Source organism: Elephas maximus, chromosome 18, assembly GCF_024166365.1.
Source record: "Elephas maximus indicus isolate mEleMax1 chromosome 18, mEleMax1 primary haplotype, whole genome shotgun sequence".
Classification (NCBI taxonomy): Eukaryota; Metazoa; Chordata; class Mammalia; order Proboscidea; family Elephantidae; genus Elephas; species Elephas maximus.
In genome coordinates this window covers 20,631,106-20,658,379 of record NC_064836.1, presented here as the reverse complement: position 1 = coordinate 20,658,379, position 27,274 = coordinate 20,631,106, and the positions used below count along the sequence as shown (strand labels likewise).

The 27,274-nt window shown below is 45.3% G+C and overlaps 1 protein-coding gene across 4 annotated transcripts in view; it reads left to right on the top strand.

Annotated features, from left to right (window-relative positions):
• The window catches only part of LAMB3 (laminin subunit beta 3), a 102,771-nt gene that overhangs the window by 26,838 nt on the left and 48,659 nt on the right, over window positions 1-27,274 (top strand). Inside the window, exons 2-4 of one of the 4 annotated variants that reach the window (XM_049857916.1) lie at window positions 1,994-2,188; window positions 13,878-13,942; window positions 14,691-14,845. In XM_049857916.1, coding sequence (XP_049713873.1) covers window positions 13,915-13,942; window positions 14,691-14,845 — 183 coding nt within the window. In that variant the 5' untranslated portion in view covers window positions 1,994-2,188; window positions 13,878-13,914. Of the gene's footprint in view, window positions 1-1,993; window positions 2,189-9,892; window positions 10,043-10,126; window positions 12,553-13,877; window positions 13,943-14,690; window positions 14,846-27,274 lie in introns of those variants that run through there. The other 3 variants (XM_049857915.1, XM_049857914.1, XM_049857917.1) reach the window with 3 other exon arrangements.

Below are 27,274 nucleotides of genomic sequence, written 5' to 3'. Positions count from 1 at the left end.
GCCAACCTTTTAGTTAGCAGCCTAGCTCTTAACCACTATGCCACCAGGGTTTCCAGGGAACATGGTAAACCAAAAAAAACCAAACCCGGTGCCGTCGAGTCGATTCCGACTCATAGTGACCCTATAGAACTGCCCCATAGAGTTTCCAAGGAGCGCCTGGCGGATTCAAACTGCCGACCCTTTGGTTAGGAGCCGTAGCACTTAACCACTACACCACCAGGGTTTCCAAGGGTAAGACCAGTGAATTCCATGAGTGTGGGCCCATTTCTGCACATTTCATTTGCTGTGAAGTGAGTCCCTTGATCCAAGGTAATGCTGTGTGGGATACAATGACTGTGGCTAAGGCATTCTGTAAGTCCACAGATGTTAGTTTTGGCAGAAGCATTGCATGCAGGGAAGGCAAATCCATATCCAGAGTAAGTGTCTATTCCAGTAAGAAGAAAATGCTGTCCTTTCCATGATGGAAGTTGTCCAATGTAATCAACTCGCCACCAGGTTGCTGGCTGATCACCTCAAGGTGCTGCTGGCAGATTGGGCACTCAGCAGTGGCTGTGGCCAAGTCAGCCTTGGTGAGTGGAAGTCCATGTTGCTGACCCCACGCATAACCTCAGTCCCCACCACCACGTCCTGTTTGTTCATGAGTCCATTGAACAGTGATGAGAATAGCTGGGGAAAGAAGATGACTGGTTTCCGTGGAACGTGTCATTCTATCCACTTCATTGCTAAAAATCTTCTTCTGCTGAGGTCACCCTTTGGTGAGCATTCACATAAGACGCAAATATCTCCACTTCTTTGGCCCATCCAGAGAGAGGTCTATCTACATACTTCTTCCCTATAAACTTTTGTCTCCAATTTTCCAAACATGTTCCTTCAAAGTCCCTGACCATCCAGCCAAACCATTGGCCACAGCCCATGAATCCATATACAATCGCACATCTGGCCATTTCTTCTTCCAAGTGAAGTGAACAACCAGGTGCACTGCTTCAGGTCCTGCCCATCGAAAGGATTTCCCTTCACCACTGTCCTCCAGGGATGCCCCAAAAAAGCGGCTGTAGTGCTGTGGCTGTCCACTTTCGAGTGGTGCTTACATATCGCGCAGAGCCATCTGTAAACCAGGTACAAGTTTTCTCTTCCTCAGTCACCTGATCATAAGGAGTTCCCCTTGAGGCCATAGTGCAGACTGGGAGATGGAAAGTAATGTGGCAGGAGTGGAGACCATGGGCATTTGGGCCACTTCCTCGTGCAACTTACTCGTGCCTTCAGGTCCTGTTTGGGCCCGGTCTCATATATACCACTTCCATTTAATGATGGAGTGATGCTGTGCACATCCAACTTTATGACTCTGTGGGTCAGACAACACCCAATTCATGATGGGTAGCTCAGACTGCATGGTGACTTGGTGTCCCATGGTTAAGCATTCAGTCTCTTCTAAGGCCCAGTAACAAGCTAAAATCTGTTTCTCAACAGGACAGAAGTTATCTGCAGAGGATGGCAGGGCTTTGCTCCAAAATCCTAAGGGTCTGTACAGTTATTCACCAAGAGGGGCATGCCAAAGACTACAACCACATCTGTATCTCCATGGATACTTCAAGCATTGCTGGATCATATGGCCCAAGTGGCAGAGCGGCTTATACATGAGCCTGAACCTGTTGTAGAGCCTCCTCTTGATCTGGCCCCACTCAAAACTAGCAGCTTTTCAAGTCATTTGATAAATAGGCTGGAGTAGCATGCACAAATGAGGAATATGTTGCCTCCAAAATCCAGAGAGGCCTACTAGGCATTGTGCCTCATTTTTAGTTGTGGGAGGAGCCAGATACAATTACTTTTCCTTCACTTTAGAAGGAATATTCTTGACATACTCCACACCACTGGACCCTTAGAAATTTCACTGAGGTGGAAGGCACCTGAATTTTTGTGGGATTAATTTCCCACTGTCTAACATGCAAATGTTTTACCAATACATCCAGAGTCATTGACACTTCTTCCTTACTAGGTCCAATCAGCATAATGTCGTCAATGTAATGGACCAGTGTGACGTCTTGTGGAAGGAAAAGATGATCAAGGTCCCTGTGGACTACGTTATGAGATAGGGCTGGAGAGTTGATGTAGCCCTGATGTAGGAAACTGAAGGTGTATTGCTGGCCTTGCCAGCTGAAGACAAACTGCTTCTGACGGTCCTTTAAAACAGGTATGGAGAAAAAGGCACTAGCCAAATCAATAGCTTCATACCAGGTACCAGGAGATGTATTAATTTGCTCAAGCAATGAAGCTATATTTGGAACAGAGGCTGCAATTGGAGTCACCACCTGGTTAAGTTTTCAGTAATCCACTGTCATTCTCCAAGATCTACTTGTTTTTTGCACATGCCAAAAAGGTGAGTTGAATGGGGATGTGGTGGAAATCACTACCCGTGCATCCTTCAAGTCCTTGATGTTGGCAGTAATCTCTGCAGTCCCTCCAGGAGTGCAGTATTGCTTTTGGTTTACTATCTTCCTAGGTAGGGGCAGTTCTAATGGCTTCCACTTGGCTTTTCCTACCATAATAGCCCTTACTCCATTTGTCAAGGATCCAGTGTAGGGGTTCTGCCAGTTGCTGAGTATATCTATTCCAATTATGCATTCTGGGACGGTTAATCACTGTAGGATGAGTTCAGGGACACACTGGACCTACTGTGAGACCAATATGAGCTAAGACTCCATTAATAACCAGACTTCCATGTGTCACCACTCTGACTGGTGGGCCACAGTGATGTTTTGGGTCTCCTGGAATTAGTGTCAGTTCACAGCCAGTATCCAGTAATCCCTGAAAATTCTAATTATTTCCTTTCCGCCAATGAAAATTCTTGTAAAAGGCCATGGATCCCTTTAGGGAAGGCTGGGAGAAAGATTAACAGTATAAATTTTTTGCAGTGTATTGGAGGCCTTCCTCAAGGGGACCTGGCCCCCCTTCATTCAAGTGGTTGTGGGTCTTTAAATTCACTCATGTATGGGAATTGATTGAGAAGCTATGACTCTTTATTCTGGCAATTCAAGTTAGACTGCTGTTCACTTGACGAAGAAGTCATTGTACAGATCAAGTAAATATTTAGATTTCCTATCTATTTCACTCTTAGGGACACCACCACTAAGTAGCCAATGCCATAAGTCCATACGAGTCAGACTATTCTGATTGCTGCCTTGACTCTACTGTCTATTACTGTAACCATGCCTACCTTGTCAACTGAGTGCAGCAACTTGACTCCTACTACCATGGGGTCCAGTCAGCCCCATTGTAGTTAGGTGTCTTAATCCAGTTAGAACAATTCCCACTATCAAATCTGACTTACATAAAATAGCAATCACAGCAGCCTTCACAAATTTGTTCCTCACAGTTGTGGTAAAAGATGTGTCCTCTGGGTACTCCATGTGTGGGTCTGTGGGTCTAAACTGATAAATTCACTCTAGTATGCCAGTTTCCCTAAGCCTTTGGATACCTTTTTCTATAGTATACCAAGGCAGGTCTGGTACTTCAGCTTGATTTAGTGTAGGCCACTTCATAATCCATGTTTCAGTGATTCAACCAAATAAACTATTAGATCTTTTACTAACTTCTCAACCTGAAACATCTGTGCTTAGTGGACCCATATCAATAAACTCAGACTGATCCATCTTTATGTTCCTTGCACCACTATCCCACACCCTTGATAGCCATTCCCACACATATTCCTCAGGTTTCTGTTTGTATATATTAGAAAAGCCAAGCAGTTCTTTTGGCAAGACAAAGAAAGAATCCTGCCAGCAGCTTGAGTAAAACAAAAAGTCACATACAAAGGGGAAACAATAAGACTAAGCTCTGATAAACACGCAGGCAAGAAAGTGATGGGATGACATATATAAAACCTTAAAAGAAAAAACTAGTAACCAAGAATAATATATCCTCCAAGAAAAAAGGAAGAACCTCAACAAGATGGATTCACATAGTAGCTGCAACAATGAGCTCAAATATAGCAATGATTGTGAGGATGGCACAGGACCGCCAGGTGAGGATGAGGTAGACCTGGAGTAGCAGTGGGCTGGTGCGCTGGTGGCACTCTGTGGTCGCTCAGTGGGGGCTATTGGGAAGTGGGGGAGGAGGCAGTATATATAGGTCTATGTGGAGTGGGAGAAGAAAAATAAGAATGGAGAAAAAGAAAAAATGGCGGCATGATGAGGGCCAGCGAGTAGGCGCTGGACTCACCCATGGGCTGGTGGGAAGGGAGAGGAGGTGACATATGGGGCTAGCTGGGAGGGAGAAAATAAAGATAGAAAAGAAAGAAAAAAAGGGCGACTTGGCAGGAGCCTGTAGGTAGGGGCAGTGGGCACCTGGCGAAGCAGTGGGCTGTAGTGCTGGTGGCTCTCTAGCTGTGGCAGCATGATGGGGCCTAGTGACAATTGCGGGAGGTGGCATATGGGGCTAGTAGGAGGGAGAAATAAAACGAAGAAAGAGAAAGAAAAAATGATGGTATGGTGGGGGCTGGCGAGCGGGGGTGGGGTGGACCCAGGGGCTGGTGGAAAGGGAGAAGAGGTGACATCCAGGGCTAGGTGGGAGGGAAAAAGAAAAAGAGGGGAAAAAATGGCAGCATGGTGGGGACTGGCAGGTGGTGCTGGGGCAAACCTGGGGCAGCAGCAGGCCAGTGCTGGCTCTCTATCTGCGGTGTTGTGGCCGGGGTGGCAGGAAGGGGGCAGAGGTGGCATACGGGGCTAGGTGGGAGGGAGAGAGAATAGGAAGAAAGAGAAAAAAAGAAAAAAAAATAGTGGCATGGGGCGGGGGCTGGCCAATGGGGGTGGGGTGGATCAGGGGGCAGGTGGGAAGGGATGGGAGATGATGTATGAGGCTAGGTGGAAGGGAGAAAGGAAAGACAGAAGAGAAAGAAAACAAGAAAAGACAGTGTAGTGGGACCTGTCAGGTGAGGGGTGGGATGGGCTTGGGGCCCCATGGGCTAGTTGCTCTCTAGCTGTGGGGGTTCAGCAGGAGGGAGGTGAGGTGGCTATGGGGCTAGGTAGGAGGGAGAAAGGGAAAAAAGAAAAAAAAATGGCAGTGTGGCGAAGCCTTTGTGTGGGGGTAGGGTGAACCCAGGGTCTGTGGGATGGGAGGTGAAGTGATGTACAGGGCTAGGTGGGAGGGAGAAAGAAAAGACAGAAGAGAAAGAAAAAGAAAAGAAAAAACATGGTGGTTAAGCAGATGCCAGCTGGTGGGGGCAGGGCAGACCGGGGGTGGTAGTGGGCTGGTGGCTGTCTAGCTGCTGTGGCATGGCAGAGGTTTGGTGGAGGTGAGGGGAGGTGGCATACGGAGCTAGGTAGGAGGGAGAAAGAAAAGGGAGAAAGGGACAAAAGGAAAACATACAAACAAAAATGGTGGTGCAGAAACAGCTCGCTGGGTGGTGGCTTGCTGGCTGAGGTGGTGCTGCAGGGCTTGTGGTAAGGGGTGGTGGTGTACGTGACTAGGTGGGAGGGAGAAAACAAAGGAAAAAAAGAGGGTGAAAAAAAAGTTGTGTAGCAGGAGGGGTTTGAGTCGGCTGGAGGAGAGTGCTTGTATTGTGGACCCCAGTTGGGGGGCTGCTGGGCTAGAGGGGTTCTAGCTGCTACTTACTCTCAAGGGTGAGTGGTAGGAAGGCATGTTTCTCTGGTTACTGGGTGCTCTGCCTTCTGTGGGGAGCTCTCTGAAGCTGCCTTCCTGTACTCCCTGTTGGGGGTTATTGCTGGCTGTGTTCCAAGATGGTGACGCTGTACCTTGTTAGTTGGCAAAGGGCCTCCACCCCATATCTCTCCTTGTTGTCTGTTCACGATCAGTTTCTTCTTCCGTTCGGTATTTGACCTAGTTCTTTATCCTTTCATTTGATGCCTAGGGTTCCCGGATTGACATTTGTATCTGTTTTACTTAGTTTTTTAGGTCTTTGCTGCAGAGGGGCAGCATGGTGTGGCTGTCTGGGACGCTATGTTGGCTGCACTTCAAGGGTTCCAATTTTTACACATCCTCTCTAACACTATAGGAGCCCAGTGGCATAGTGGTTAAGGGCTCAGCTGCTAACCAAAAGTCAGCAGTTTGACTCCACCAGCTGCTCCTTGGAAACCCTGTGGGAGCAGTTCTACTCTCTCCTATAGGGTCGCTATGAGTCAGAATCAACTCGAAGGCAGAGGGTCTCTAATACTTGTTATTTTCTGGATAATAGCCATCCCAGCGGGTGTTATTTCATTGAGATAACTAGCTGGCATTTCATTGTGGTTTTGATTTGCATGTCCTTAATGACTGATGACTTTGAGCATCTTTTGACCTGTTTGCTGGTTTCCTTTGTTTATCTTCTTTGGAGAAATGTCTATTCAAGTCAGTTGCCCCTTTTTCAGTTGGGTTGCTTGTAGTTGAGTTGCTAAAAAAAAAGTTGCTGTGGAGTTGATTCTAACTCATGGAGACCCCGTGTGTTGCACAGTAGAACTGTGCTCCATAGGATTTTCAAGGCTTTGGCCTTTTGGAAGCAGATCGCCAGGCCTTTCTTCAGAGATGCATCTGGGTAGGTTCAAACCACCAACCCTTTGGTTAGCAACTGAGTGCTTGCCTGTTTGTGCCACCCAGGGACTACAGTTGGTCTGTAGGGGTATATAATTTTTTTAATTCTCTAGGTAATTCTAAGGGGTGGCCTGGATTGAAAACCACTAAAATGCACCCCCTTTATTTACAAACGATGGAGCTGAGGCCAAGAGAGAGCTTGCCCGAGTTTATATAGCCATTGGGCCGAAGAGCTGAAACTGTGTCTAGGATTTAAGAGCTGCTGAAGCTTACACATATACCCTACATAGCCACTGGCACTGCAGGGAGGTGCTGATTACAGACTGGAAGCCAGACACTCCCATGCCCCCTTCCCCTCAAACCACAGAGTGTTTATTTCTACCTACTCAGCTTCAGATTCCAATTTGAAGGAACATAGCTGGTCTCTCCAGTGGCCCTTTCAGGGATCATATTTAGAATTTTAAAGTTCTGTGGGTTTGTTTTCAGGTCAGGGGCAGTCCTTGAGTTGTACAAAAAATAGACCTTAGTGTGCAAATGCCCCAAGTCCCTCTGAGCATTCCTTTGTCTCCCCCTTCTCCAGACCAGATGTTCTGGCCTGGAAGTGCAACGTGGCTGCATGTTGCCCCTTCAGAAAGGTCCGTGTCTCTCTCTTCTCAGGTGAGAAGACCTGACCATCCCCACATAGCAAATCTGAGGCCTGAGGTCCTAAAGCCTGGCTTTAGGTCCTGAGAACTTGATTCCCAGAGCTCAAAGGCCAGGTAGTGGAGAAGAAGGTGGAGGTGTTGGGGTAGAGGAGGAGGTGTGTGCTGCTGGAGGTGGTGATGGGCCAGTCTGTTGGCCTGGGGAAGGCCAGGAACCTGGGAGGGTGGTCCCACCCAGACCCAGTGCCGTCGAGTAGAGGTAGCAAAAATGCTAAGGTGTTCCTCCCTCTTTTCTGAGGAGCCAGCTAGGCCAGGGGCAGCACATAGTTCCACCAAGCTGAAGATTTCCCTGGACCATGCCCTTCAGGTGGGATGGTAGCGGGGAGCATTTGGTCATGCACCTGGGGTGACAGAGCAGAAGGAGCTGAGGCCCCTGAGGTATCCCAGGAGCCTGACCTCGGGGAAGGGACTGCCCTTTCTTTGGTGAGGGGGAGTTGTGTCACCCAGTTATCATGCTTTTGTTTAATCTTGTGAACTCACTGTGATGTGTGTCCAGTCACCTTCTCGGCCTGCCCTCCCCTCAAGAGTGCTCACATCCTCACTCCCAGCAGCTTCCTGCTGGTTTGAGGGAAACCCTGCTGATCTGTGCAGGGCACTTCTGAGATGGAGGACCTGGAGGCCAGCTCCTTCTCCATCCGTGCCCATGCAAGATGGGTTGTAAATATGGAAAACAAATGAGGAGGTGCCAGACGGTGTCTGTTCTAGGCATTTCTATATCAGTGCCTCCCCTAGAGTCCCCCATCCACACCAGTGCTCAAGAGTTGGAGCAGCGGTACAAAGAGGAATTTTCAGATACTGTGTCTTGATTAGGATTGGGAGACATGAAGGCCAGGCATTCCTAAGATGGAGACATGAGAGTTTAGAAGATGTGGCACATCTTAGCCTCTATGTCATAGTCAAGAAGAGGAGTCTGGGGCTACTTGGTCTGAGTTTAAGTCAGCACTCACTGGTGGGGCCAAGCTACTGAAAATGTGCCTTATTTTCTTCATCAGCAAAACAAGGGTAATTACGTTTCTATCCCCATAAGGACATGGGTAGAAGTGAGGGTATTAAATGAGTTCATACATGTCATGGCTTGAAGCAGTAAAATGTGAGCTGTAGTTATTTCAGGCTGACTGCCAGACTTCTCCCAGACTTCAGGGCTAAGTGAGTGTGCCTTGGTTGTTTGTTGGATAGATATTCAGGTTGGGTAGGCGGGCGGGGGAGAGAGAAGGGGATGGGGTGGAGTCACCCCAAGACATACACGTAGCCCCAGGTGCCTGTCCTGCTTACTGCTGTCCTGTGCCTTAACACCATAACAGGCCCACCTTCTCTCTCTGACTCCTGGGGAGACACACAGAAGACTGACAGATTGTCTGGGCAGCTGAACCACTGTACTGGAGTGGAGTACATGCAAGCTTTAGTCACAGGGCAAATCCCCAGGGCTATGCCTGGAGCCCACCCTATCCCACAGACAAGGGCTCGGCCATGACTCACTGCCTGGGCCTTACCCGCCTAGCACCTGCACCTCTAACACCTGAGATTCAGTAGTCACAGTCTGGACCAGGCCCCCTACCCCTCTTAGGCTCTCCCTCCTTTCTTTCTTCCTTCCTTTTCTCCTTCCCTCGCTCCCATTCTTTGATCTATCATTGAACAGATCTTGGCTGATGTCCCCGGTAACTTGGATGGCTTGAGCCTGACAGATGGATAATAGAGATAGTAGCTTCTAGTACCACCTCACACCCTGCCAGAGACATTACCAGGGATGACTGACCTGCAGGCAAAGAAGGAGTCTGCCTGCATCAACGTGACATTTCTGGGACCTGGCAGTAGGTGCTTCAAAAAAGCCCTCCCTCCCCTCTGAAGCTGGCTGATGCATGAATTTCCATGTTTTGCGATCCATCTTGCTGACAGAAAACCCTGGACTCTGTCCCCTGGGAGAGTGCAACTACACCTAAGGGGCAGGGGCACTCATTAAGTCATATCAGCTATTTGCACTTTAGTGTGAAGCCATTCATTCCACAAATATTGGAAACCCTGGTGGCGTAGTGGTTAAGTGCTACGGCTGCTAACCAAAGGGTCAGCAGTTCGAATCTGCCAGGTGCTCCTTGCAAACTCTACGGGGCAGTTCTACTCTGTCCTATAGGGTCGCTATGAGTCAGAATCAACTCGACGGCACTGGGTTTTTTTTTACTATGTGCCAGGCACCATTTCTAAACACCTAGAGTACAGTAGGGAAAAATCTCTGCCTTCTTGGACCTTACATTCTAGTGGAGGAAGCAGACAATAAACGTTTGGTAAGTAACCAACTGTAAATTATACAGTTGGTTAGAAGGTGGTGTTACAAAAAATATAAAAATGCAGAGTGAGTGGGCTTGGAAGTGCTAGAGGTGGAGGGTGTTGGGGGGGGACAGTGTGAGGCAGGGAGGTGGGTTGTAGCTTTAAATAGGGTGGTCAGAACAGGCTCCACTGAGAAGGCAGTCTCCAACAAAGACTCGGAAGAGGTAAGGAGGCTAGCCTTGCAGCTAGCTGTCCTGGGGAGAGCTTTCCAGGCAGAGGGAGCAGCTGGGTTGAAAGCCTAGAGGCCGGATCAGGCTGGTCCTTTGAAGGCACTTGAGGAGGCCCAATGGCTGGAGCAAAGGAGGGCGGGCACAGTAGCAGTAGCAGGAGAGAGGAAATGAGGGAGGGTGTCAGATCATGCAGGGCTGCACAGACTCTGTGGGGTGCCATGGGGAGCTGGTGCGGGCTCTGAGCAGGGGTGACAGGAGCTGTTGATGGGACAAGACTGTACAGCAATGAGGAGGCTGTTGCAGAAGTCTGGACAAGAGAGGCCCTGCCAAGAGGTAGAAGCGGATTCTGGTTACCTTTGGAAGGAGGAGCTCACTTTTCTGAGCATAAGTTGAGCATAAATGAACCAAGGCTCTGGGGAACCTGAGGGCTGGGGACTGTGAAGTAGGAGGGTGGGTGGCAGGGAGAGGAGAAAGGGCCCAAAAGGGTCGGAGGAGCTTGAGCAGCGCTCTCCACCTCTGCTGTAGTCCTGCCAGACCCTTATCAGCCTTCTGGCGCTGTTGCTGCTTCTCTGTCTGAACAGAGTTCTGAGTTCTAAAGCCTGTGTTGGGATTTCCAGGGGAAATGGGTTGGGAATTTGCAGTGTCCCTGGGAGTGAGGCAAGGCCGACTGGACTGCCTTTGGGGCCTGCATAAAGATTCTCCTGGATTTTGCTGGGAGTGGGGGGTGGGGGGTGTTGGCAGAGGAACTGCCATTTTCTCCTGCATGCCAAACTGCTCCTGGGACCTGCCCCGACCCGTGAAGTCTGAGGCACCAAACAGTTGCTTACCTGGGCTGCTGGGCCCATGAGCAGGGGAGGAGAGGGGTTTAAAGGGCCTCAGCCACTGGCAGTGAGGCCTGCCTCACGCCTACCCCGCCTTGTCTGAAAACCCAGGGTTGCAACACCTCTGCTCTTCTGGTGAGTCAGTTATCAATGAGCTGTTTGTCACACCCTCTTTCCAGGTGGTGGGCAGAGGAGGGGCAGTTCCAGGAGTGTGAAAACTTCCTGGAAGCCTTGAGCTCAGGGAGTTGGAGAAGTGCGGGGAAAGAGACCAGGCAGGGGGGCCCCAAACCCAGTGGCACCAGAGGTGACACTGCTCTGTGCTCTTGTGGGCAGAGGAATGGGCAGATGAAGGGAAGCTGCTCGTAGGGACACCCACTTGCTGAGTTAAGCCAGATTTCACTGGAAAGCTTAAAGGGGGACCACCCAAACCCATTGCTGTCAGGTTGATTCCAACTCACAGGGACCCTATAGCACAGAGTAGAACTGCCCCATAGAGTTTCCAAGGAGCGCCTGGTGGATTTGAAATGCCGACCTATTGGTTAGCAGTCGTAGCACTTAACCACTACGCCACCAGGGTTTCCTAAAGGGGGACAGGCCCATTTATTGAGGTATCAGTTATTCATCTAAACAACTAATGCCTACTTGCTAATCATAGTGTCTGCTCCAGGCCCCGTCTGAACCTCTCGTGCTAACCTAGAACCTGTTGGTTAGAAATGTCCAAGTGAACCCAGAAAATCCCACAGTCTTCCCTTAGGGGCTCTCAAACCAATTTCTTGGGCACAATCCTCCAATTGTAAAGAACTTTCTGCCTGGGGATACTGTGGCAGAGGAGAGAGGAGGTGGTAGTGTTCTAAGACCATGCCGGTGCAGGCTCTTCAGGGCCAACATATGGCCTGGTGACCTCCCATACCTCTCTCAAAGTCCTCCACCCCTAACCTGGGGGAAGAGTGTCCTATGAGACCAGCCTCTCAATCTGGATGTTTTACTCACTGCCATTTACGTTGGCTCGAAGCCAGGAGCTCTAAGCCGGGAGCCCGCCTCAGGGCCCCACAAAGGAAGCCCTGTTCTCAGGCTTGGCACTGGGCCAGGGGACGTCCGGTTTGCATTTATCAGTCCAGCTGTGCTTCAGCCTTTGCTTCTACCTGTTGTGGTCAGAACTGTTTTCTGGCCTTCCAGGCAGGCATTCCTGCCCAGGCAGGGAGGGGCGAGGAGACCAACCCTCCCTGGAGCTGGGAGCAGTGAGTCACAGGTAGTACCTGTCCTCAGGCTGGCTGCCAACTCTGCGGAGGGAGCCAGAGGGGAGGTGTTTAGTTACTCTTCTCATTCCTCTTAAACTTCCCCAAACTCCTTGGCTGAGTTGGGCTTTGACCCCCTCTGGATGAAGCATTGCCCTTTAAGGATCCTCCAAATTCCCCAAGAAGCTGGGCTTTTCTACTTTATACTACCTTGGGAGGGGTGGGGTGTTTTCCAGGGCCCTGGAGTTTTGGGTCATCTCATCTTCAGCCCTGCTGACATGTCTGGGGCTATAACACTCATACACAAGCCCTGACCTTTGTATCCTCTGCCTGGTCTTCTCTCCAGGTGGTCTAGGTCACAGGAGGACATTGACCCTGTTGACCTTGGGAAAATGCCAAGTGGAGTGCCTAGTACAAATGCAAGTGCCCTTCCCCACCCTGGGCATCCTGGTCTCTAATGATCACTAACAATTTGCCTGGTGCTCCTGTTTGCAGCTCCCTCTACCCCCCAGGTACCCTAGACAGGGGGGCACTTCCAAGCCCATTGTGAGTCCTCAGGACCAACCCACTTGCCCAGTCCTGTCCCGGGGTGGGGGTGCAGTGACGGCAGATGGGTGTGCCGGCTGCCAGATTCCTGAGACCGCCCTGCAGTGGGGCTACACCCAGCCAGGAGTCTCCAGAGGTGAGGCAGTTGTTTAAAAACTTGGAGCTAGGAGAAGAGACCTCCACATTCAAGTGAAGATCTCAGAGAGTGATCTAGAGAAAGAATAGCAGCAGCACAGGTGAGGTAAGTTACCTGCCTTCACCTGCCCAGTGGGTGAGACGCTGGATAACTGCTAGATCTCTGGGTACGTGGGGCCTGGCTGCAGGGCCCAATTCATTCCTCTTCCTGGGAGCTTCCCTGAGTAAGCTCACCTCTAACACGGTAGGTTAAAATGTCTGCCACTGTTTGGATTTCTTTTTCACATCTGATAAGCGGCTCCATGACTTAGCAGAAAGCAGATTCAAATCTAGGACTGAGCACAGAAGAGCAGAGGGAAGGGTGGGCTGGCTTGCTGGAGTCTTCTGAGTGCCGCTCGGCATGCCCAGTGCCAGGGGATTTCCAGCCTGGGCTGGGAGAGCTGAGAGGAAACTAGGAGAAAATCAGGACACAGTTCTGCCTCTTAGGTCATGTAGCTGTGTGACCCCAAGCCACATCTCCTCGCTGGGTCCTGGGCTGTTCTGGGAGGGGATTGGAAGGACTGGTTTCAGAGTATTAGGAGACATGATTTAAAGATGCCAGGAACAACCCCAGTTCCTCCTCTGCCCTACCTTGCCAACCCCCCAGCCCCTGAACCCAGCCACAGGAGTTTGTGGCTGGCATTGGAGCAGAGTGAGCCTCCAGTCCGAGGTGGAGGTGCACAGTGCGTGAGCAAGAGAGGAGCCTGCAGGGCAGGCCTGCATCTCAGACCCCCATTGTGGCTTTCAGGGTCCACCCCAGACTCCTTCCTTCTGGATCCCTGCTTTGTCTCCTCCCGCCCCACCCCTCCCGCAGAGCCCCAGCCCATCGTTGGAGACATTTTGGGTTGCGTCCAGTTTAGGTGAAATCCTCACTCACTTTTAAAAAACTGCTGTCTCTGTCCCCATCGTATCTCAGCACCTGCTTAGCTCAGATTTGTGGCCACCACAGCCTTACCCTCAGGGTGGGCCTGGGTGGTACTGGAAACCATGCCAGTGGAAGAAGAGGGTTTACCTCAGCCACTTTTCACAGCCACCTGTGGGCCTCTGGGCTGGGCTGGGTGAAACTGCTGGCCTGTCTTTTCTCTTCAGGCAACAACAAGGCCTCAGCCCTCTCTACAGCTTCTCTTTGGCAAAAAGCCCAGCCCTGCCCTGCCCCCTCTTTGCCCTTATGACCGTGCAGGGTAGGGCAAGGTCAGTCCTCCTTTCCTTCCACTTCAGAGGAGGAAGCTGAAGTCTGCAAGGGCACCCTGTGAGTCACGCATCAGCTGGGACAGGGGCATTTTCCAAGCTCTTGGTGATAGTGCACCTGCCTGCTGCCCACAAGTGTTCCAGGAGAGAAAAAGGGCCAATGTGCCCTTTGCACTGTCTACTGGGCTGTTTGCTGTGTTCCAGGTGAGGGCCATTCTGGGGATCACCCGACTGGCTGAAGATGAGGCCACTTCTTCTCCTGTGTTTTGGTAAGTATCCGTTCCCACCCTTCTAAGCCATGTGATAGAGCAGGGAGGTGACAGCCACAGGCAGGAGGAGAGTTTGCCACAGTGTATCACTTGTCATCCTGTCAGCCCATAGGTTGAGGAACTAGTCCACTGGGGGTACCCATGAGATTTCACCACTCTTTGGGGCTTTTGGGGAAGAAGCAGCATCTGCCTCTCTTGAAAGGCTCCGAGTATCTTATTCTTACCTGAGTGTAGTTTGTGGTTCCCTGATTGTTCATCACAGTTTATCTTCCATCCTCTCACTCCCAAGCTAGTTCAGAGCCATCGTGGCTTCGATGTGAGTGGTAGCTGGGCACTCACAAAATGTGGTTAGGCCAGCTTCACAGGTAAAGGAGCAGAATGCAGGCATCTCTCAATGGCCCACAACTGGCCGAGCAGTCAGCCCTGCTCAGGGCTCTGACAGAGGCCAGGCTGCTGGGAACAGAGTTGTAGACCCTGTGTCCTGAGAGTCCAGCGTGTGTCCCAAGCTCAATTCTAAAAGCTTCATATGGATGCCACATTTCAGGGTCACCCATAGTTTTTGGTTGCCAGGTTTCAGAATATGAAGTCAGCGTTTTTGGTTAAAGGTATCAGGGTTTCTGTCATTACTCATCCACACCGGTAAGTGGGAGCACGAGTGGGGGAGAGAGTCCTGCCAACATCAGCTCCCTTAAGGAACACTGAGGTGGCCCCTATCTGGGCTGTACCCCAGCACCTCTTGTGATTTCAGCCTTGCCCAGCCTCCTGCGTGCCCAGCAAGCCTGTTCCCATGGGGCCTGCTACCCACCTGTTGGGGACCTGCTTATTGGGAGGACCCAGTTTCTCCGAGCTTCATCCACCTGTGGACTGACCAAGCCTGAGACCTACTGCACCCAGTATGGCGAGGTAGGCTCTACCTCCATGGGCTCCAGGGCTGGAAGAAGGTGGGGTGGGAGTACTATGAGCCCACCATTTCTTCACCAAATACTCAGGAAGTACTGGAGAGAAGCCCAGCCCTATGCACAGTGGGGTGAGGGTGGGAAATGCAAAAAGTATAAGGCATGATCCCTGCCTCTGAGGAATTGACACTTTGACTAGGAGGGAGAAAATTAGCTGAACAGATCTTTTCTGCTGGATAAAGCTGAAGTTTTTTTTTCTCAGCCTTTAGATATGGGCTGGGCAGGGCAATTTTCCAGGTCTGGGAGTAGGCAATCAGACAAGTATTCATCCTTTACGTATGTAAAGTCCAATGTGTCATCTTTGGTGGACAAAGACCAGGCTGGTGGAGCACTGTTGCTGAGATGTGTGTATTGAGTTATGTTCTTGCCATGGAATGCACTGAGTTGGGCCATAGCCATTCATGCCACCATCTTTGTGGCCAGTGGAGTGTCATGGGTGGGGGTAGAGCTAGAAGGGGTGGATATGACTGTGGAATGGGATTTGCCATCTATGTTTTTCCACTGTCATGTATGATGAGCCAACCTACCTTTCATCTCATTGGTCCACATGGTTCACCAACCTGGACAAGCTGTTCTTAAAGGACATAGATCAGTGAAATAAATGAAGAACTGACTTGAGGTTAGCAGGGAGGTTCAGAGATCAGTGGTTAGTGAGAAAAGGAGCTAAGCAAATCCAGGAATCAAAGGCTTTGAGCTATGTCAGTGGACATTGCCTATGTAGGCAGCTGATTTTTTTCAAAGAGCTGTTATAGTTTGTCTCCCACATTGCCTGTGTACCTTTTTCATAGGAATTTTGGTTTTGTTTTCTTTTACCCACAACAAGGTTGGGTTTTTTCTTTGCTCCTCATGTTTAAACCCACTGCCATTGAGTCAATTCCGACTCATAATGACCCTATAGGACAGAGTGGAACTGCCTCATAGAGTTTCCAAGGAGCACCTGGTGGATTTGAACTGCCGACCTCTTGGTTAACAGCCGTAGCACTTAACCACTACACTACCAGGGTTTCCTCACGTTTACCAAGGTTTAAATCACTCTTCGTTTTCTTGTCTCTCAGCTGCCTGTCTCATTTGGCCATTTTTTTCTGTCCTCAAAGCATGAGCTTGAACAAGGGAATGGGTGAAGAAGAGGTTTGCCATGAGTCTCTGCAGCCTTGAGGGAAAATATATAAAGAGAAAGTGACACGCGAGAGAGATTGATTACCGTGACGGCGACTTGGGTTATCTGTGATTCCCCCTTTCCAGACTGCCCTTTTCCTCAGGACCATGGAACGTGGTATCTGATACTGCCACTGGGCTTTACTGGTCTTCGTTCCAGTCCCCTGTGTTCTCTTGGCTATTTTATTTTTTTTATCCTAAATTTATTTATTTGGTTGTGCTCGTTGAATATATACACAGCAAAACAGATACCAATTCAACAGTTTCTACATGTACTGTTTAGTGATCTTGATTCAGTGATGTTGATTACATTCTTCAAGTTTGCAACCATTCTCATCCTTCTTTTCTGAGTTGTTCTTCCCTCATGAACATTAACTCACTGCTCCCTAACATTCCTATTTAATTTTTTGAGTTGCTGTTGTCAGTTTGATCCTATATAGATAGTTCTTAAAAGAGCATAATGCTCAAGGCAGACTTTTTTTACTAGTTAAGCTAAACTGTCGTTTGGTTTTAAGAGGACTTCACGGAATATTTTTGGTTTAAGGTTTAAAGATTATCTCAGGGCAGTAGTTTCAGGGGCCCATCCATCCTCCATTGCTCCAGAAAGTCTAGAGTCCATGAGAATTGGAAATTCTGTTTTGTATTTTCCCCCTTTTGATCAGGATTCTTCTATAGAATCTTTGATCAAAATGTTCAGTAATGTTAGCCGGGCACATCCAGTTCTTCTGGTCTCATGGCAAAGGATGCAGATGTTCATGGAGGCAATTAGCCACACATTCCATAACCTCCTCCTATTCCTGACTCTCCTTCTTCCTCTGTTGCTCCAAGTGAATAAAGACCAATTGTAGTGCCTTGGATGGCTGCTTGCAAGCTTTTAAGACCCCAGGCACTATGTAACGAGCCAGGAGGTAGAACAGAAGCACTAAATGTGTTATTAGGCCAATTAACTGGGATGTCCCTTGAAACCATGACCCTAAACCTCCAAACCAAGAAATCAAATCCCAGGACGTTTTTGGTTGTACATAAGCAGGCTTAGCAGCTACTCTATTTTTTGTCATTGCTGTAAATGTATCTATCACACAGCTTTTGCAGATTCAACATTTTACAGGTGTATAACTTGTTGACAGCAATGACAGTATTCGGATATGCAACCATACCCTTAATCAATGTGATTTTTCCATCATTGTTAACTCCCCTTTCCCCCTCCCTCCCTCTCTTGGTAACCACTAATCAACTTTGGTCTCTATAAATTTGCCTTGTTTTTTTATGTAAGTGAGGTCACATGATATTTGTCCTTTTGTGATTTGCTTATTTCACTCAGCATAATGCCTTCGAGCTCCATCCACACTGTAGCATGTATCAAGATTTCATTTCTCCTGCTGGCTGAGTAGTATTCCATTGTATGTCTGTACCACATTTTGTTTATCCATTCATCTCTCGATGAGCATTTAGGTTGTTTCTATCTTTTGGCTATTGTGAATAGTGATGCAATGAATATTGGTGTACAAGTCTCTTTTTGAGTCTCTGCTTTCAAGTCTATTGGGTATATATCTAGGAGTGGAATTGCTGGGGTTGCTATGAGTTGGAATTGACTCAATGTCAACAGGTTTGGTTTTTTTTGGTTATGGCAGTCTATTTTTAGTTTTTTGAGGAACCACCACTGTTTTCCACAGCAGCTGTACCATTTTGCATTCCCACCAGCAAATGGATAAGGGTTACAATTTCCCCACATCCTCGCCAACATTTGATATTTTCTGTTCTTTGTTTTTTTTTAAATCTTAGCTATTCTGTGGGGGTGAAATGGTGTCTCACTGTTGTTTTAATTTGCACCTCCCTATGGCTAATGACACTGAGCATCTTCTTAAGTGTTTAGTGGCCACTTGAATGCCCTCTTGGTGAAATGTCTATTCGAGTCCTTTGCCCATATTATGGTTGGGTTATTTTATATTTTTGTTGTAAAGCAGTCAAAGTTTTACATATGTTTTGGTTATTAGATTCTTCTTGGATATATGGTTTCCAAAGATTTTCTCCCAGTTGGTAGCTTGTCTTTTTCACTTTTATGATATAGTCTTTTGATGAACAAAAATTTTAAATTTTTATAAGGTCCCATTTATTTATTTTGTCTTTTGCTGTTTATCCTTTTCTTAGTATATTAGATAGTCCATTGTTGAAAGCTAAGCCTGACAGTGTTGCCCCTGCTTGTTCTTCTAAGAATTTTATAGTTTTAGTTTGTGCATTTAGGGCCTTAATCCATCTTGAATTTGTTTTCGTGTATGGTGTGAGGCATGGATCCTGTTTCATTTTTCTAAATGTGGAAATTGAATTTTCCCAGCACCACTTATTGAAAAGGCTCTTCTTTCCCCATCAAAGGGAATTAGCACTCTTGGCAGAAATCAGTTGACCATAGATGTGTGGGTTTATTTCTGGACTCTCAATTCTATTCCATTTGTCTATGCATCTATTATTATACCAGTACCAGGCTGTTTTGATTACTGTAGCTGTACAGTATGTTTTAAAGTAGGGAAGTGTGAGTCCTCCTACTTTGTTCTTCTCTTTCAACGTTGTTTTAGCTATTCAGTGCCTCTTGCCATTCCATATAAAGAAGAGGATTGATTTTTCTATTTTTGTAAAGAAGGTTGTTGGAATTTTCATTGGGATTGCGTTGAATCTATAGATCTCTTTGGGTGGTATTGACATCTTAACAATATTAAATCTCGCAATCCATGAACATGGAACATATTTCCATTTATTTAAGTCTCCTTTAATCTATTTCAGAAACTCTGGTGGCATAGTGGTGAAGATCTATGGCTGTTAACCAAAAGATCGGCAGCTCAAACTCACCAAGCGCTCCTTGGAAACTCTATGGGGCAGTTCCACTCTGTCCTATAGGGTTGCTATGAGTCAGAATTGATTCAATGGCAATGGTTTTTTTTTTAAAATCTCTTTAAGCAGTGTTTTATAGTTTTCATTGTATAAGTCCTTCTCATCCTTTTAGATGTGATTGTAGACAGAATTGTTTTCCTAATTTTCCTTTCAGACTTCTCATTGCCGGTGTATAGACACCCAGTTTTTTTTTTTTTTATTATTGTGCTTTATTTTTTTTTTTTAAGTAGAAGTTTACAAATCAAGTCAGTCTCTCATACAGAAATTTATATACACCTTGTAATATACTTCTAGTTGTTTTCCCCCTAATGAGACAGCACACTCCTCTCCACCCTCTATATTCATGTCCACTCAGCCAGGTTCTGACCCCCTCTGCCTTCTCATCTCCCCTCCAGACAGGAGCTGCCCAAATAATCTCATGTGCCTACTTGATCCAAGAAGCTCACTCCTCACCAGTATCATTTTCTATCTCAGTAGAGTCCAATCCCTGTCTGAAGAGTTGGCTTTGGGAATGCTTCCTGTCTTGGGCTAACAGAAGGCCTGAGGACTGTGACCTCCGGGGTTCTTCTAGTCTCAGTCAAACCGCTAAGCCTGGTCTTTTTTTGAGAATTTGAGGTCTGCATCCCATTGCTCTCCTGCCCTCTAAGGGGTTCTCTGTTGTGTTCCCTGTCAGGGCAGTCATCGCTTGTAGCCAGGCACCATCTAGTTCTTCTGGTCTCAGGCTGATGTAGTCTCTGGTTTATGTGACCCTTTCTGTCTCTTGGACTCATAATTACCTTGTGTCTTTGGTGTTCTTCATTCTCCTTTGTTCCAGGTGGGTTGAGACCAATTGATGCATCTTAGATGGCCGCTTGCTAGTGTTTAAGACCTCAGATGCAAGTCTCCAAAGTGGGATGCAGAATGTTTTCTTAATAGATTTTGTCAATTGACTTAGGTGACCACTGAAACCATGGTCTGCAAACTCCTGCCCCTGCTACGCTGGCCTTTAAAACATTCACTTTATTGAGGATTAGTGAATACCCCTCTCTCACACTCCCTCCCTCCCTGCCTCATAACCATCAAAGAATATTTTCTTCTCTGTTTAAACTATTTTTTGAGTTCTTCTAATAGTGGTCTCATACAATATTTGTCCTTCTGTAACTGACTTATTTCACCCAGCATAATGCCTCCCAGATTCCTCCATGTTTTGGAATGTTTCACGGATTCATCATTGTTCTTTATCAATGGGTAGTAATCCATTGTGTGAATATACCATAATTTATTTATCCATTCATCTGTTGTTGGGCACCTTGGTTGCTTCCATTTTTTGCTATTGTAAACAATGCTGCAGTGAACATGGGCGTGTTTGTGTAAAGGCCCTTATTTCTCTAAGATGTATTCCAAGGAGTGAGATTGTTGGATTGTATGGTAGTTCTATTTCTAGTTTTTTAAGGAAGCGCCAAATCGATTTCCAAAGTGATTGTACCATTTTACATTCCCACAAGCAGTATATAAGTGTTCCAGTCTCTCCACAGCCTCTCCAACATTTATTATTTTGTGTTTTTTGGATTAATGCCAGCCTTGTTGGAGTGAGATGAAATCTAATTGTAGTTTTCATTTGTATTTCTCTAGTGGCTAATAATCATGAGCATTTCCTCATGTATCTGTTAGCTACCTGAATGTCTTCTTTAGTGAAGTGTCTATTCATATCTTTTGCCCATTTTTAAATTGGGTTATTTGTCTTTTTGCAGTTGAGATTTTGCAGTATCATGTAGATTTTAGAGATCTCGTGCTGATCGGAACTGTCATAGGTAAAAACTTTTTCCCAGTCTATATGTAATCTTTTTACTCTTTTGGTAAAGTCTTTGGATGAACATAGGTATTTGATTTTTAGGAGCTCCCAGTTATCTAGTTTTTCTTCTGCATTCTTCATAATGTTTTGTATACTGTTTATGCCATGTATTAGGGCTCCTAATGTTGTCCCTATTTTTTCTTCCGTGATCTTTATCATTTTAGATTTTATATTTAGGTCTTTGGTCCATTTTGAGTTAGTTTTTGTGTATGTAGTGAGGTACGGGTCTTGTTTATTTTTTTGCAGATGGATATCCAGCTATGCCAGCACCATTTGTTAAAAAGACTGTCTTTTCCCCATTTCACTGTTTTGGGGCCTTTGTCAAATATCAACTGCTTATATGTGGATGGATTTATGTCTGGTTTCTCAATTCTGTTCCATTGGTCTATGTATCTGTTGTTGTACCAGTACCAGGCTGTTTTGACTACTGTGATGGTAATAGGTTCTAAAATCAGGTAGAGTGAGGCCTCCCACTTTGTCCTTTTTTCAGTAATGCTTTGCTTATTCAGGGACTCTTTCCCTTCCATATGAAGTTGGCAATTTGTTTCTCCATCTCATTAAAAAATATTTTTGGAATTTGGATCAGTATTGCATTGTATCTCTATAGATCGCTTTTGGTAGAATAGACGTTTTTACAATGATAAGTCCTCCTATCCTGGAGCAAGGAATATTTTTGCACTTATGTAGGTATCTTTTGATTTCTTGCAGTAGTGTCTTGTAGTTTTCTTTGTATAGGTCTTTTATGTCCCTGGTAAGATTTATTCCTAAGTATTTCATCTTCCTGGGGGCTACTGTAAATGGTATTGATTTGGTGATTTCCTCTTCCATGTTCTTTTTGTTGGTGTAGAGGAATCCAACTGATTTTTGTATGTTTATCTTGTATCCTGATACTCTGCTGAACTCTTCTATTTGGTTCAGTAGCTTTCTTGAGGATTCTTTAAGGTTTTCTGTATATAAGATCATGTCATCTGCAAATAAAGGTACTTTTACTTCCTCCTTACCAATCTGGATGCCCTTTATTTCTTTATCTACCCTAAGTGCTCTGGCCAGGACCTCTAGCACAGTGTTGAATAAGAGTGGTGATAAAGGGCATCCTTGTCTGGTTCCCGATCTCAAGGGGAGTGCTTTCAGACTCTCTCCATTTACGATGACGGTGGTTGTTTGCTTTGTCTAAATGCCCTTTATTATGTTGAAAAATTTTCCTTCTATTCCTATTTTGCTGAGAATTTTTATCACGAATGGGTGTTGAGCTTTGTCAAATGCTTTTTCTGCATCAATTGGTAAGATCATGTCATTCGTGTCTTTTGTTTATATGATGGATTACATTAATTGTTTTTTTAATGTTGAACCATTCCTGCATAACTGGTATGAATTCCACTTGGTCATGGTGAATTATTTTTTTGCTATGTTGTAGAATTCTATTGGCTAGAATTTTGTTGAGGATTTTTTCATCTAAGTTCCTGAAGGATATAGGTCTGTAATTCTTTTTTGGGGGGGTGTTTTTACCTGGTTTTGGCATCAGGGATATGCTGGCTTCATAGAATGAGTTTGGGAGTATCCCATCCTTTTCTATGCTCTGAAATACCTTTAGTAGTAGTGGTGTTAACTCTTCTCTGAATGTTTGGTAGAACTTTGCAGTGTAGCCCTCAGGCCCAGGGCTTTTTTGTTGTTGTTGGAAGATTTTTTATTACGTTTTCAATCTCTCTTTTGTTATGGGTTTATTTAGTTGTTCTACCTCTGTTTGTGTTTAGGTAGGTAGTGTGTTTCTAGAAATTCATCCATTTCTTCTAGGATTTCAAATTTGTCAGGGTACGTTTTCTTGTAGTAATCTCATAAGATTCTTTTAATTTCAGTTGTGTCTGTTGTGATGTTGCCCATGTTATTTCTTATTTGGGTTTTTTGCTTTCTCTCCTGTTTTTCTTTTGTCCATTTGGCCAATGGTTTATCAATTTTGTTAATTTTTTCAGAGAACCAGCTTTCGGTCTTGTTAATTCTTTCAATTGTTTTTCTGTTCTCCATTGCATTTAATTTTGCTCTAATTTTTATTATTTGCTTTCTTCTAGTGCCTGAGGATTTCTTTTGCTGCTCTCTTTCTCTTTGTTCAAGTTGTAGGGTTAATTCTTTGATTTTGACTCTTCTTTCTGTTTGTGTGCATTTATTGATATAAATTGACCTCTGAGCACTGCTTTCACTGTGTCCCAAAGGTTCTATGAATTTCTTTATTGCATCGTTGGTGTCTTCTGTAATCTAGTCATTTTTGGGCAGGTTCTTGTTCAGTTTCCAAGTGTTGGATTTCTTTTCCCTGCCTTTTCTGTTATTTATTCACTTTTATGGCCTTATGGTCAGAGAAGTTGCTTTTTAATATTTCGATGTTTTGGATTCTGCTAAGGCTTGCTTTACGAACTAATATGTGGTCTGTTCTAAGGAATATTCCATGTGCATTGGAAAAGAAAGTATACTTGGGCGCTGTTTGGTGGAGTGTTCTGTATATGTCTATGAGGTCAAGTTGGTTGATTGTGGCATTTAGATCTTCTGTGTCTTAGTGAGCTTCTTTCTGGGTGTTCTGTCCTTCACTGAAAATTGTGTGTTGACGTCTCCTACTATAATTGTGGAGATGCCTATCTCACTTTTCAATGCTGTTAGAGTTTGTTTTATGTATCTTGCAGCCCTGTCATTGGGTGCATAAATATTTAATATGGTTATGTCCTCCTAGTATATTGTCCCTTTAGTCATTATAGAGTGTCCTTCCTTATCCTTTGTGGTGGATTTAACTTTAAAGCCTATTTTGTCAGAAATTAGTATTGCCACTTCTGCTCTTTTTTAATTGTTGTTTGCTTGATATATTTTTTTCCATCCTTAGAGTTTTAGTTTATTTGTGTCTCTAAGTCTACGGTGTGTCTCTTGTAGGCAGCATATAGATGCTTCGTGTTTTTTAATCCATTCTGCAACCCTCTGTCTCTTTATTGGTGCATTTAGTCCATTTATATTCAGCTTAATTATGGATAGGTATGAGTTTAATGCTGTCATTTTGATGTCTTTTTTTGTGTGTTGTTGACAGTTTCTTTTTCCCACTTAATTTTTTGTGCCAAGTAGCTGATCTGTATATATCGTCTTTTCATCTTATTCGTTCTTGTTGGTTTTGTTTCTGCTGTGTCTCTATTTTTTTCATGTATTTTATTTTGGTGAGTAGGATTGTTATTCTCCTTTGTGGTTACCTTAATATTTACTCCTATTTTTCTAAATTTAAACCTAACTTTTATTTCTTTATATCGCCTTGTCTTCCACTCCATAAAAAGGATCTATGACTACATGTCTTAGTCCCTCTTTATTGTTTTATTGTTGTCTTCTTTTACATGAGGACGTCGCTGTTTCCCTATTGGAGCATTTTTTTTATCTTGATTTATTTTTATGAATTCCCTATCTGGGTTAACTTCTGAATGCTCTGTCCACTGTTCTAGTCTTCGGTTGGTATCTGATATTACTGCTTTTTGTAACCAGAGAATTTCCTTTAGTATTTCTTGTAGTTTTGGTTTGGTTTTTATGAATTCCCTAAAGATCTGTTTGTCAGGAAATGTCCTAGTTTCGCCTTCATATTTGAGAGATAAAGATGGTTTTGCTGAATATATGATTCTTGACTAGCAATTTTTTTCCTTTAATTCTTTCTATAAATCGTCCCATTCCCTTCTTGCTTGCTTGGTTTCTGCTGAGTAGTCCAAGCTTATTCTTACTAACTCTCCTTTGTAGGTGACGTTTCCTTTATCCCTACCTACTCTTAAAATTCTCTCTTTATGTTTGGCTTTGACAAGTTTGATTATACTATATCTTGGTGACTTTCTTTTAAGACCTACCTTATGTAGAGTTCGATGAGCATCTTGGATAGGTATCTTCTCATCTTTCATGATATCAGGGAAGTTTCCTATCAAGAAATCTTCAATAATTCTCTCTGTATTCTGTTATCCCTCCCTGTTTCTGGTACTCCAATCACTTGTAGGTTATTTCTCTTGATAGAGTCTGACATGTTTCTTAGGATTTCTTCATTTTAAATTCACTTATCTGATTTTTCTTCAACTATATTGGTGCCATGTGCTTTATCTCCAATCTCACAAATTCTACCTTCCACTTGCTCAATTCTGCATCTCTGACTTTCTACTGAGTTGTCCAATTTTGTAATTTTATTGTTAATCTTCTGAATTTCTGATTGCTGTCACGCTATGGATTCTTGCAGCTTATTAAATTTTTCATTATGTTCTTGAATAACCTTTTTAATTTCTTTAACTGCTTTATCTGTGTGTTCCTTGTCTTGCGTATTTCCTGATCTGCTTCTTAATGTCTTGAAGATTTCTGTATATCAATCATTTGTATTCTGGATCTGATAATTCCTGGAAGGCATCTTCATCCAGAAGCTCCCTTGATTCTTTGTTTTGAGAGTTTGTTGAAGCCATCTTGGTCTGCTTCTTTATGTGGTTTGATATTGACTGTTGTCTCTGAGCCATCTATAAGTTATTGTATTAGTTTATATTTGCTTACTGTATCCTAGCTTCTTGCTTTGTTTTGTTTTGATATGCCCAAATAGGTTGTTTGAGTGAGCTAGCTTGATCATTTTTGCCTTTGAAGCTCTAACATCCTGTCAGCAGATGGCTAGTGCTGTTATCAGGTATATGAGCCTAGGAGTCCATTCACTTTTCTTGTATGGATTCAGCTCAGGTGTCCAGGTAGTTGGTCATCAAGTGTGTGGTTCAGGCTCTGTCATACAGTCTTAGATGGGCAGGGGTGATTGGTGTAGGTACCTGTATCTGGTTGGAGCAGGGAGTCATGCTTTGAACAAGGCAGGGGGCTGACAACAGTCCCCTGAGTGTCTGTGAGGGAAGCGCATCCCTGTTCCCTAGAGCGCACAGGTGAGTGGGTTCTGCAGACGGACTATGGGCACTCAACGCTTTTGGTTGTAAGGACTGTGAGGTACCAGTTTTCCACGGACCCCTGTCACGAGTCTGTGTGACTTGAGTGGAGTTACCAGTCCTTAGGCCCCTGATGTGAGTAAGTGAGGCCCCTGTGTAATAGGCAAAGCGGTGTCAAACTTCAAACACCCACCTCTTCACTGTACAGCCGAAATAGCTGCAGTCTGCCAACAAGGGCCTATTCTCCTGAAACAGGCCCACACAGGTCCATGCAGGAGGGAAAGTTATTCAGCCTCCACAGACTGTTATGCCTGAACAGGATCTGCTTCTTTCTGGAGCTCCCCAGGTTAGAGGATCTGGCAGGTTATGTTTTCCCCAGTTGTGAATTTATTCCTTCTCCAATGCTGGGTGAATGGCTCAGGTCATGCAACAGGACCTATCTCAGGCCCAGGGAAATCGTCAGCCACTGAAGCCAGCTTGGGGGCTGGGGACCATAAAATGTATACCAGTACTTAGCTTTTGCCAAGAGTGCCAATCTTCTCTGGTTCCAGAGGTGTGAGTAGCCTGTGTGGCTGGCTGTTTCTCCCTGAGGAAACTGCGGCCAAACACTACCACCTGCCTGCCACAGTCATTCCCGGGAATGGTACCCAAGGGTTCCCGACAATTCAGGTTTGGCAACTCCTCTCTGCTTCAGAACTGTCTCTCCCTCCCCCTGCCACTCAGTCCATTTTCTAACTTTACCTTTGATATTTAGGGCTCCTAGCTTGTCATAAATACAATTATTTCACTTGTTGTTTTGGGTCTTTGTTGTAAGAGGGTTCACCAGAAGCATATGTCTAGTTCGCCATCCTGGCCCCGCCTCGAATCCCAACTATTTTTATTTGCTGACCTTGTACCGTGCAACTTAGCTAAATCCCTCTATTAGCTCTAGAAGTTTTCTTGTGGGCTCTTTGGCATTGTCTATATATGGGGTCATGTCATCTGCAAATAGAGATAATTTTACTTCTTTTCCAACCTGGATACCTTTTATTTCTTTTACTTGTCTTACTACTCTGGCTACGACTTTTAATACAATATTGAATAGAAGTGGTGGGAATGGGCACCCTTGTCTTGTTCCTGATTTTAAAGGAAAAGCTCTCAGTCTTTCCCCATTGACTGTAAGGTTGGGTGTTGGCTTTTCATATATGCCCTGAATCATATTGAGGAAATTCCCTTCTATTCCAATACTCTTTAGGGTTTCCATTAAGAAAGGGCATTGGATTTTATTAAATGCTTTTTTTTGCTTCCATAGGGGAAAAAAAAAAATTTTTTTTATAGAGGTGGTTCTTTTCCTTTGTTTTATTGATGTGGTGTATTATGTTGATTGATTTTCTAATGTTGAGCCATCCCTGCATTCCTGGAATAAATCCCACTTGGTCATGGTATATGACTCTTTCAATATGCTGTTGAATTCTGTTTGCTAGTATTTTGTTGAGGATTTCTGCATCTATATTCATAAGAGATATTGGCGTGTAGTTTTATTTTCTTGTGTTGTTGGCTGTTTAAAATCACAGATGCTACCAGGTAGTGGTTTTGAAGATGCTGAGCAGAGATGGCTGTGTTTCTGCATCTC